General features: G+C 41.8%; 1 protein-coding gene across 1 annotated transcript in view; it reads left to right on the top strand.

Moving 5' to 3' along the window:
• LOC132816516 (protein sel-1 homolog 3-like) overlaps window positions 1-13,204 on the top strand; it is a 95,004-nt gene that overhangs the window by 51,549 nt on the left and 30,251 nt on the right. The window contains exons 11-13 of the mRNA XM_060826257.1: window positions 8,863-8,982; window positions 10,453-10,593; window positions 10,820-10,882. Coding sequence (XP_060682240.1) covers window positions 8,863-8,982; window positions 10,453-10,593; window positions 10,820-10,882 — 324 coding nt within the window. The remainder of the gene's footprint in view (window positions 1-8,862; window positions 8,983-10,452; window positions 10,594-10,819; window positions 10,883-13,204) is intronic.

Consider the following 13,204-nt stretch of genomic DNA (forward strand, 5'->3'; position numbering starts at 1 on the left):
GTATCTACACATATACATGAATGGATAGGGATCAGAGGGATACAGATCCTTAGAAAATAGGTGACAGGTTTAGATAGAAGATCTGGACTGGCGCAGGCTTGGAGGGCTGAAGGGCCTGTTCCTGTGCTGTAGTTTTTTGTTCTTTGTTCTTAAGTTCATATTTATTCTAAGAGTAATAAGTAGTAATGATAGTGATGGGGTAGCAAGTCAGAAGGGCTAAATACAGTATATGTATAGTTAAAGAATTACCATGTGTCCCAGACCAACACATTTGCAGGAAGGTGTACCCGACTGCACAAGCTTGAGCCCTGGATTTTGGAACTTGAACAGCAGCTGGAGACTCAGTTGTGCATCTGTAAGGCAGAGGATGACATGAGGAGCACATGTAAGAAGGTGATCACATTGGACAACAGCCTTATACTGGCTAAGAGGGAATAGGTGACTACCAGGTAGTCTAAGGAAAACCAGGCAGGTAGTGCAGGAGTCATCTTGATTGATAATGGGTATCATTTTGGAGACTGGTGAGGGTGATGGCTCCTCGGGAGAGTGCAGCTAGGGCCAAACCCCTGATTCTGCCAGAGATTCAGCTGTCCAGAGGTGGAGGAAGAAGAATAGAAGAGCAGTTGTGATAGGGGATTCCATATTCAGGGGAATAGACAAGCATTTCTGTGGCAGTAAACATGACTCATGGATAGTGTGCTTCCTCTCTGGTGCAGGATCAAAGATGTCACAGAGCAGCTGCAAGACAACCTTCTGGGGAAAGGGAATCAGTCAAAAGTCGTGATTCACATTGGTACCAATGTTATGGGTAGGAACAGGGATGAGCTCCTGAAGATAGATTTCAGGAAGTGAGGAAGGAAATTCAAAACCAGAATCTCAAGAGCCCTCAAGATTACTCCCAGTGCCATGTGCTGGTGAACATAAGAACAGGAGGATTGATACAGGGCTGGTGTAGCTAATATAGAATTAGATTTCCAAGGAATTGAGACCACCTCTGAGGCAGATGGAACCTTTACAGACTGGACAGACTACATTTCAACAGGGCTGGTCTGATATCCCCACAGGGAGATTTGCTACTGCTGTTTGGGTTGGTTAAAGTTGCTTGTCAGGGGAATGGGAAGCTGAGAAGTAAACTAAATTAGAAGGAAAATAAAACTGGTAACAGGAAGTTGAATCGATATTAGAGACTAGAAGACTGGAGAAATAAAGTTCGACATTGAGTGTGATTCGAAGTGAAATAATGTCAAAATGATAAAGCTAAGGACACTCTACATTCACAATAAGATTGATGATCTAAAGACACAAATAAAGATATGTGAGTATGATCTTATTGCTATTATAGAATAATGGCTGCATAGTAACCAGGATTGGCAATTGAATATTCAAGGATATTCAACATTGAGGAAGGACAGAGAAGAAGTAAGATGGAGTTGAGCTGATAATAAGGGATAGTAGGGGAAGATCAGAACAATAATTTGTGGAATCTGTTGGAGTGGAATGAAAAAACAGCTCGGGGCAACGAACATTGGTTGGAATTATTTATAGGGTATAAATAATAGCGTTAAATGAGGAATAATATTAATGAGAAGATGAGAGAAGTTTGTACTATGAGCAACATAATTAGCACAGGTAACTTCAATCTGCATGTAGACTGGGAAAACAATTGAGCAATAACTTTGTGGAGGATGAGTTTTGGGATTATGTTTGGGATTTCTAGGACAGTATATTTAGGAGTCAATGAAAGGGCATGTTGTTTTGGATATGGTAAGGTCCTAGGGAGTGTTGTTGAACAAAGAGACCTTGGAGTGCAGATTCATAGCTTCTTGAAAGTGGAGTCGCAGGTAGATAGGATAGTGAAGAAGGCGTTTGGTATGCTTTCCTTTATTGGTCAGAATATTGAGTACAGGAGTTGGGAGGTCATGTTGCAGCTGTACAGGACATTGGTTAGGCCACTGTTGGAATATTGCGTGCAATTCTGTTCTCCTTCCTATTGGAAAGATGTTGTGAAACTTGAAAGGGTTCAGAAAAGATTTACAAGGATGTTGCCAGGATTGGAGGATTTGAGCTATACAGAGAGGTTGAATAGGCTAGGGCTATTTCCCCAGAGCGTCAGAGGCTGAGGGGTGACCTTATAAAGGTTTATAAAATCATGAGGGGCATGGATAGGATAAATAGACAAAGTCTTTTCCTTGGGGTGGGGGACTCCAGAACTAGAGGACATAGGTTTAGGGTGAGAGGGGAAAGGTATGAAAGAGACCTAAGAGGCAACTTTTTCACTCAGAGGGTGAAACGCATATGGAATTAGCTGCCAGAGGAAGTGGTGGAGGCTGGTACAATTGCAATATTTAAAAGGCATCTGGATGGGTATATGAATAGGAAGGATTTGGAGGGATATGGGCCGGGTGCTAGCAAGTGGGACTAGATTGGATTGGGATAGCTGGTTGGCATGGATGAGTTGGACTGAAGGGTCTGTTTCCATGCGGTACATCTCTATATAAATTGTATCATGTAATGAAAAAGAACTGATTAACAATCTTGCTGTAAAAGAACCTTTCGGAATGACTGACCATTATCTGATGGATTTAACATTATTTTTGAAAGTAAGGTTATTCAATCTGAAGCAACGGTGTAAAATTTGAATAAAGGAAATTATACAGGTTTCGGTTCGGCAGAAATTTGCTGAGGTGAATTATGAGAACATATGAAAGGGTCTGACTGAATATAGGCAATGATTAATCATTAAAGAGCTATTAGATGACTTATAGCAACTGTGCATTCTTTCAAACTGTAAAAACTAAAGAAAGATCAGTCAACCACGGGCAATAAATTTAGTTCACGTTTATACAAGGTTAAAAGTAAAAGCTGACAAAAAAAGGCAGTAAATGTGAGGGTTGGAACATTTTTAGAATACAGCAAAGGAGGACCAAGAAACTGGTAAGGAAAGAGAGAATAGAATATGAATTCAATCGAGCAAAAAACAAACTGAACTGTAAGAGCTTCTATCGATATGTAAAAAGGAAAAAAATATTGGTTAAAATATGTATAAGCCCATTACATGTAGAGTCATTGGAATTTATAATGGGGAGCAGAGAAATGGCACAGAGGGTAGGTGATTACCTCGTGTCTGTTTTCACTGAGGAAAATATGAGAAAACTCCCAGAAATAATGATCCAAGTGGTTGAGGTGAATGAGGAGTTAAATGAAATTAATATTAGTAAGAAGAATGCATGAGAGAATTAATTGGGCTGAAAATTGATGCATGCCAGGACCTGATATTCTGAATGAGGTCCGCAAGATAACTGCAGAGATGGTCAATGCATTGATGATCATCTTGAATGATTCCTGTAGATTGGAAGGCACCAAGTGTTTAAGAGGGAGTGAAAGAGAACATTGAGAACAGTGGATCTATTAGCTTTATGTTGATCGTAGAGAGAATGCTGGAATCTGTTGTGAAAAATGTGATAAACAGACATTTGCAAAGCGATGATATGGTTGGGCATAGACAGCATGGATCTGTGAATGGAAAATCAGATTTGATGAACTTGATGGAGTTTTTTTTGAAGGTATTACCAACAAAATTGACAGGGGGAGTCGCTGAACATTGTATACATAGATTTTCAGAAGACTGTTGATAAAGTCACAGCAGAAGGTTGGTTAAATAAATTAAAGCACGTGGGATAGGAGATAATGTACTAGCATGGATTAACAATTGGCTAACAGAAAGAAAGCGAAGTGTGAATAAATATTCATCACCAAGGCCCTTCAGGGAAGGAAATCTTCCATCCTTACCTGGTTTCGCTGACATGTCACTCTATCCCAATGTGATTGACTCACACCTGCCCTCTGGGGAATTAGGGATGGGCAATAAATGCTGGCTTAGCCAGTGATGCCCTTGTCCCGTGAATTAGTTTTAAAGATCTCTGCACATTTGCTCTTCCTACCAAAGTAGGTAACCTCACATTTTTCCACATTATATTTCATCTGCCATGTTCTGGCCTATTCAGTGAGTCTGTCCAAATCCTCCTGAAAATGTTTTCTCAGTGGTCTGGTTGGCTAGTTTGTGATGCAGGGGTTCAATTCCTGTGTCGACTGAGATTACCATGATAGGTGTGCCACCTCAACCTTGCCCATGCCTGTGATATGATGACCCTCAGGTTAAATTCACGACCAGTCACCTCTCTTTAATGAGAGGTTCACCCTACTGTCCTCTGTCACTACAGTGAACTTTACCTTTAACCTCTTCCTCACAACACATTTCCTGCTTAGCTTTGCATCATTTTGTTGTCTGTGTCAAAGCGAAATGTTCTGTTTGGTTTCATTTTATTGATGGGATGTTGATATGATTTATACAACTGTGTGGCTTGCTAGGAAGAGCAGGTGTGCAGAGTTTTTAAAAATTAATTAACGGGATGAAGTCATCACTGGCTCGGCCAGCATTTATTGCCCATCCCTTATTACCCAGACAGTAGTTAGGAATTAGCCACATTGCTGTGGGTCCAGAGTCAAGTGTGGGCCAGATCACAGAAGGATGGCAATTTCCTTCCATAGAGGACATTTGTAATACAGGTGGGTAAACTGGCCCTGAATTTTCGCAAGTTTCAAAGAATGAGAAGTGATCTCATTGAAGCTTAAAACATATTTAAAAGGATAGACAGGATAGATGCAGGTGAGATGCTCCCCAGTTGGGGAGTCTAGAACCATGAATACAATTTAAAAAGTCGATACGTGTGGTGCTGGAAAAGCATTGCAGGTCAGGCAGCATCTGAGGAGCAGGAGAGTTGACATTTCTAGCATAAGGTCTTCATCACGAGGAGGTGCCACTTAGGTCCAAGGTGAGGATTGTTTTTTAGTGTGAGGTTGAGGGCTGTGAATATTTTCGAGGAGAAAGTGAGGTCTGCAGATGCGGGAGATCAGAGCTGAAAATGTGTTGCTGGAAAAGTGCAGCAGGTCAGGCAGCATCCAAGGAACAGGAGATTCGACGTTTCGGGCATAAGCCCTTCTTCAGGAATGAGGAAAGTGTGTCCAGCAGGCTAAGATAAAAAGCTAGGGAGGAGGGACTTGGGGGGTGGGGGGGGGAGGCGATGGAGATGCGACAAGTGGAAGGAGGTCAAGATGAGGGTGATAGGCCAGAGATAGGTTGGGGGCGGAGAGGTCAGGAAGAAGATTGCAGGTTAGGAAGGCAGTGCTGAGTTCGAGGGATTTGACTGAGACAAGGTGGGGGGAGGGGAAAAGAGGAAACTGGAGAAATCTGAGTTCATCCCTTGTGTTTGGAGGGTTCCCAGGCGGAAGATGAGGCGCTTTTCCTCCAACCGTCATGTTGTTATGGTCTGGCAATGGAGGAGTCCAAGGACCTGCATGTCCTTGGTGGAGTGCTCCGCCATTGCCAGACCATAACAACACGACGATTGGAGGAAGAGCGCCTCATCTTCCGCGTAGGAACCCTCCAACCACGAGGGATGAACTCAGATTTCTCCGGTTTCCTCATTTCCCCTCCCCCCACCTTGTCTCAGTCAAATCCCTCGAACTCAGCACCGCCTTCCTAACCTGCAATCTTCTTCCTGAACTCTCCGCCCCCACCCCACTCCGGCCTATCACCCTCACCTTGACCTCCTTCCACCTATCACATCTCCATCGCCCCCCCACCCCCCCCAAGTCCCTCCTCCCTACCTTTTATCTTAGCCTGCTGGACACACTTTCCTCATTCCTGAAGAAAGGCTTATGCCCGAAACGTTGAATCTCCTGTTCCTTGGATGCTGCCTGACCTCCTGCGCTTTTCCAGCAACACATTTTCGCCTGTGAATATTTGGAATTCTCTACCCTGTAGGGCTGTGGAAGCTCAGCCTTTGAGTATGTTTAAGGTAGAAATTTCTCCGTTTCTGAATACCAGTGACTGGTTATGGGGATAGAAGGTCGGTTATTTTGGTTGGCTGGTTTGTCATGTGGAATAATGACAAGAGTGTGGGTTTAATTCCTGCACCAACTGATGTCACTATGAAGGTCTCTCCTTCTTAACCTCTCCACCTGCCTGAGGTATAGTGAGCCTCAGATTAAACCACCATTAGTTGTATCTCTCTCTCTAGTGAGTCTGGTAAGACTATGGTGACTTTACCTCTACCTGTGAAGATGGGGTGAACAAAAGGCATTGAAGTGCTTGACTTGTCCTGATGGAAGGCTTCCATCAGTTTTTCATATTAACTTCTAGTAAACAACAGGAAAAGTGAAGAAGGAACAACTGAATCACAGTTGGGAATTACCAGGAGTTGCTTGCCTCTCCAGCAGAATCTAATTTATCATCGAAGACCAATGACTTCACCAAGCTCAGTTCTGTTGAAAGCACTTACAGAAGAAATCCTGCCTGGGTTGTTACAGATGACTGTGCTGTACTGTAGGATGATGAAAGGGATATTCCTTGTAGTCTTCCCTACTTGGAAGAATGCTGGGCTGCTCACAGCTTCTCCTCACCCATCAGATTCCCTCTGGCCGACTCCTGTTGTCCAGAGCACAGTATGTGAAGATTATACGGCACCCCCTGTCTGTACTGTACTGCAATGATCCCCCTGATTTGACCAAGCATGGGAGCCTCATCTTGAAGAAATATGATCTGTCCCTCAACAGCCAGAGTGAAAGGTGTTGCATTATATGTGGGCCTCACGATATGATCTGCTAGTAGTTGCATCACACTCTATTAATGCCCTATATGCATTAGATCCTGGAGACCTCTGCAGGGAGAGTAATGGGATGCCTCTGCATGGACCTTTAACAGAATTGATAGAGTCATAGAGATGTACAGCATGGAAACAGACCCTTTGGTCTAACCTGTCCATGCCAACCAGATATCCCAACCCAATCTAGTCCCACTTGCCAGCACCCGACCCATATCTCTCCAAACCCTTCCTATTCATATACCCATCCAAATGCCTCTTAAATGTTGCAATTGTACCAGCCTCCACCATATCCTCTGGCATCTCATTCCATACAAGTACCACCCTCTGCATGAAAGAGTTACCTCTTAGGTCTCTTTGATATCATTCCCCTCTCACCCTAAACCTATGTCCTCTAGTTCTGGACTCCCCGACCCCAGGGAAAAGACTTTGTCTACTTATCCTATCCATACCCTTCATAATTTTGTAAACCTCTATAAGGTCACCCCTCAGCCTTCGACACTCCAGAGAAAACAGCCCTAGCCTGTTCAGCCTCTCCCTGTAGCTCAGATCCTCCAACCCTGGCAACATCCTTGTAAATCTTTTCTGAACCCTTTCAAGTTTCACAACATCTTTCCGATAGGAAGGAGACCAGAATTGCATGCAATATTCCAACAGTGGCCTAACCAATGTCCTGTACAGCCGCAATATAAACTCCCAACTCCTGTACTTAATACTCTGACCAATAAAGGAAAGCATACCAAACGCCTTCTTCACTATCCTATCTATCTGCGACTCCACTTTCAAGGAACTATGAACCTATACTCCAAGGTCTCTTCGTTCAGCAACACTCCTCTTATCCAGACATTAGTTACACAGGCACGGTAGGAGATTGTAGATGTGGAACAATACGTTTTCTCCCACCTGCACTCCCCACGTTGTCCAAGAAAGACAGAATTGTATATATCATATAACATCAAAATTTTACAATACAATGTGTGAGAAAACAGCTCAGGGATCCTGTGCGGTCTGTGAAATATTGGGAGGTGTTTGTGAATTGTGGAACAGTGTTGAAATTTTATAGCTTCCCTCGGATTGCCTTTGCTTCACAGCCATGACTCGGATTAATTAATAATGATCAATAACATGATCAGGTTGCTTGTGGTCAGTGTTTTTATTCAACACAGTTGGTCACTGCATGAGGTTCACCTGCAGAGTATTGTGATGAGAGATACTTTTAACCTGGTAGGTGCCAGATTAATGCAATTGCCACTTGAAAGCCTCACAAATAGAGTCCATTCCCTCAAACAGAAAAAAATTACACTTTGTCTGCCCATTCTTGGTGCGGTGGCAGCCATTTTCTATTTCCATTGTGCATTTGAGATTTGAACAAGGTTGACAGATAGTGGGCGGCACGGTGGCACAGTGGTTAGCACTGCTGCCTCACAGCGCCAGAGACCCGGGTTCAATTCCCGACTCAGGCGACAGACTGTATGGAGTTTGCACGTTCTCCCCGTGCCTGCGTGGGTTTCCTCTGGGTGCTCCGGTTTCCTCCCACAGTCCAAAGATGTGCGGGTCAGGTGAATTGGCCATTCTAAATTGCCCCTAGTGTTAGGTAAGGGGTAAATGTAGGGGTATGGGTGGGTTGCGCTTCGGCGGGTCGGTGTGGACTTGTTGGGCCGAAGGGCCTGTTTCCACACTGTAAGTAATCTAATCTAAACCATGACATGATAGACTTCACAAAGCAAAGTTACAAACTCAGCCTATAAATCTCAGTGATTCCATCCTCACTCCTCAAAATAATAAAATAAAAGAATTAAACATAATTCTTTTATTTAAGTGTTCATCTCTCCACTTTACCCCCTGAAGGCAGGTCTGCAGGTTAATAATGCCAGATGTCATTATGCGTTGTCCTGCAGTCAAAGCCAGGGAGATGATGCTTATCAATGATCCCTCCTCCTGCAGTACCCGATGCTTCCTACCTGCAGAGGAACTTTCCCCTGTTGAGGATGGCTGTATGTGTCTGCAATGTCTTTTGCGCCAACAGGAGAATTAATATTGAAATTCTGTCTCTGGATTTGGGACATAATAGCTGTCTTGTATAATTTTGTTTTATTGAAATTTGAGTTTTTGGTTATATGTTAAAATTTTGCCAATATGGTCTTTTGCCATAAATTGTCTCAATCCATCCTGTAATAATAATAATTTCCAATCTTTTCAGGCTTTTGTTGAAACAATAAGACTAATGGATGATTCAGCTTTACAGAGTCAAACTAAAGAAAACGATGACCTCTTTTTATGGCTCAGGTATCAGGCAAATCATGGGGATGTATTTGCTCAGGTATATATTGCCTATACGGTAATATTTTTGCTTTATTTTATTCATTCACACATTTTGCTGAATCATTAGAAGCTATGACTGTCTGTTGCTGCTACCTTAATAAAAGCACTGGATTCTGTGATTGATTGAATGTTATATGCCATGGTCGAGCTGAAGAGCGTTGGATGTGCGTTTGTGCTGATATTTACTCTGTGCAAATTACTTACCTTGGTAATTTATTAAGAGTTAGTACTCAGTGGAATTTTGCCAGTGTAGACAAAGAAATGGGTAAATCGCAACTTATCTTTGGATAAAGAATGATATCTGTTGTTTGAGAGAGGGAGAAGTGAAAGATCAAACCATTTGATCAGACACTTAAACCAGGCTTATCCTCTGCAGGGTTATTCCTCTTTTTGCCTGGGTATTTGTACTTGGTGTTATATCTCATTTATGTCCATAAAGAGCATCAAGCTGATGAGTTCTCAGTTGTAGGTGATCCAGTGGATTACCTATTCTGACTGAATAGGTCTGGTGAAAAGAGGTTTACATTTTTCTGTAATGGCAATTGGCGGTTGAGAAGGAATCATTTACCATCCATAACACCACCTGCTTCCACCCATATCATCCCACCCTCCTGCTGAAATCCTCATCTGTGTTTTTGGCACTTTTAGACTCAACTCTTTTCGTGCCCTCCTGGCTGTCTTTCCATCTTGCACCATAGCTAATCTACAACTCTGCAGTTAATGCAAACACAGAAAATGCTGGAGAAACTCAGCAGGTGAAAGAAACAAAGTTAACATTTTGAGCCTATTGTGAGTCCTCATCTTCTGTTTTGAAGAAGAACAAAGAAATATCTGATTCTGCACCAAATTCCTGCTCATACGTGATACATTCTTGCCTCCAAAGTTAGAAGTTAAAATTCCAGTCTTAATGTTTGGAATCCTATATTGCAACGCTTTTCCCTAATTCCGTAACATTCTCTCATTCTCCGTTCCCTACTGACCTCAATGTTCCTCAGAAGCTAGACTTTGGTGCATCATTCTTCTTTTTTGCAGTGTTGACAGTCCAGTTGCCTCGGCCACATGCTTTAGAATTCCCACCCAAAATCTCATCTTTCTCTCCATATTTTGTGTTTCATTTAAATCTTTCCTTGCAATTTACCTCCTTGATTAAGCTCCTGGTCCCTTCTTCTAATATTTCCCCGCCCCCAACCCTCCATTGGCTTGGTGTTTATTTTTAGATTTTACCTCTCCAAGTCTTGGGATATGAGTTGTTGATGAATGTGAGGAACTACAGGTACTTTCTAGTGGAAGGATTGTGAATAAATTGGGCACAGGAAGCAAATCTCTTCCTCACTTGTAACAAAAATATCGTATTTTAATCCATTAAATACTTTGAAAAAATATTATAACAATGTTGTAATAACATGTAAATTAGTGAAAGATTTTAGTTGTCCTATTCTAGCCAAATAAAGTTTATTAACAATTGCAGCAAAAACTTGCGAGAATGCTTTACTGGGGACAACAGGGTGTCACACGTGATGTGAAAGCTGCTTTGGAATGGTATTCTAAAAGTGCAGAAGAGACAAGAGACCCATTGTCATTGTATGAGTATGGACTTTTTCTTTTCAAGGTAGGTATTATATATTTGAACTACTCTGCATACCTTCGCACAAACTTTGGATTCCATTTCTTTGATAAATGATCTCAGTTATTATACATTTCTCAGAGTTAAACCACTCTGCAAACTGACAGAAAGTTACAGATCTGAAACATTAATTCTGTTTTTCTCTTCACAGGTCCTATGAGTTAACCCTCATGTAGTATATTAACTCTGCTATGATTTAAATTTCTCTTAGGGCAAAGGAGTGAAAAAAGATGTAAAATTGGGCTTAAAACTAATCAATGAAGCTGCTTCTAAGGTAAGATATTTGTACAATGCAAACACATGCATTGTTAAACATGTTTGTTATCTATTTTAGAACACCCCTCAATTTATTGCTGTCCATGTGCTGGTCCAGCAGTCATTTAAATGTTCCTAATGTCTCTAACTCTACTAACACTGCTGACAGTCCACACAGGTTCTCTCTGTGTAAAGAACCTACCTCTATTATCTGCCCTATACCTTCCTCCAGTCACCTTAAAATTATGATCCCTTGTGACAGCCATTTCTGCCTTGAGGAAAGGTCTCTGGTTATCTACTCTATCTACGCCTCTCATTACCTTGTACACCCTATCAAGTCATCTCTCTTCCTTTTTCTGCTCAGTGTGAAAAGCCCAAGCTCACTCAATCTTTTAAAGTTTTTCTCCTCTCACCTTAAAAATATGCCCCCTATTCTTGATATCCTGTACCCTAGGGAAAAACATCTGCCATTCACCCTATCGATAACTCTCATGATTTTATAATATAAGCTTCTATACAGGTCAACCCTCAATCACCTATGCCCCATTGAAAAAAAGTCCAAGGCAATCAGTCTCTCCTATAATTCAAACTTTACATATCCAGTAACACCCTGGTAAATCTCTTCCCAGCCCTCTCCAACTTAATATCCTTCCTATAGCAGGGTAACCAGAACTGGACATAGTACTCCAGAAGAGGTCTCATCATGGTGCTATACAACCTTAACATGATATCCCAATTCCTATACTTAATGATCTGAGCAACAAAGGCAAGCATGCTAAATGATTTAACTACCCTATCTACATATGACACAAACTTCAAAAAATTATGTACCTAAACCCCTAGGTCAAAAGGTTCCAACCTGAAACATCGACCCCTTCTCCTCTGATGCTGCTTGATCTGCTGTGCTTTTCCCAGCTCCGCTCTGATTCTCCAGCATCTGCAATTCTCACTATCTCCAACTCTCTGTTCCACAACACTACCAAAGGCTCTACTTGCATTATAAAAGCCCTGCCCTCGTTTGTTTTACTAAAATGCAATTTTTCACGTTTATCCAAGTTAAATTACCTGCCACTCTTCATCTAGATCTTCAAAATAGTAGTAGGATGTTTCCAGGAAAAAAAATTGATTAAGCTTTATTGTTTACACTAACTCTACCTGCATGATGAAGTAACTCGGTAAGGGGGCCCTTAATATTTTAAATCAGATGAATTAAAAATTGATGTAGTTTGTTTAACCTTACATATTGCAACTTTGCATGTTACATGATTTTGCAATCTGGTGAGCAACACCATTTGATGAGCATTGGTTATTGTAGACAAATCTGAACCTTCAGCTCTCTTGCAACATGGAAGTGTATATACCAAGCATCATACAGACCTGACAAAATATTATGCTAATCATTATTAACATGATGATCAGAGTGCTGTAGTCACTTTGGAAGACACTTAAAGATGTTTTCATGAAAACTTAAATTTACCAAATGCAAATAAGCATGCTTATCTGGGAGTGATATGTATAGATTAAAAAGTAACTAGCACATACAATGTCATAGTGTAAGATTTGAGAATCCTATAGTAGATAGTCATGATTTGGAGATGCCGGTGCCAGACTGGGGTGTACAAAGTTAAAAATCACACAACATCAGGTTATAGTCCAACAGGTTTAATTGGAAGCACACTAGCTTTCGGAGCGACACTCCTTTGTCAGGTGACTATCACCTGATGAAGGAGTGGCGCTCTGAAAGCTAGTGTGCTTCCAATTAAAACTGTTGGACTATAACCTGGTATTGTGCAATTTTTAACTTTGCAGTAGATAGTATTGCTAGCATTTATCAAATAACCGAAGCATTCAATTAGAACAGTGCAAAGTACTCATAAATGTTGAACAGCATTGTATATTGCAACAAATTATCTTAAATCAATAACACAGAAGCAGGTGAGTCACCCAAACTAGTTTTCCCGGGGTTTATAAATCATACCAGCTTCTCACAACTTTCATGATCTCATCCTTCCATTTCCCTGTATTCCTCTTCATTAGGCTTTCATTAGTTTACTTGATTTGAAACTATTACACAGGGGAGGACCCTGAAATGTAGTTCAGCTGCCAGCTGATTGGCCAGTCTGCCCTACCAAAAGTCTTGTGGGTGAGCTGAGTGAGTTCCTTTTGGGACTTCTGCCCCTCACTGGGAGAATGATATGCCCGGGGAGCTGTTGGCCAATTTGATTAGCTGGCAGTTTCAATGCCCCCAGCAATGCCAGAGCTGGGTACTGGGTGCTGCTGGATCCATGAGGAAGGCCCTGTGGGTTCGAAAGGAAAGTATGTCCAGGGCTTTGGGCAAGTG

Source organism: Hemiscyllium ocellatum, chromosome 1, assembly GCF_020745735.1.
Source record: "Hemiscyllium ocellatum isolate sHemOce1 chromosome 1, sHemOce1.pat.X.cur, whole genome shotgun sequence".
NCBI lineage: Eukaryota > Metazoa > Chordata > Chondrichthyes > Orectolobiformes > Hemiscylliidae > Hemiscyllium > Hemiscyllium ocellatum.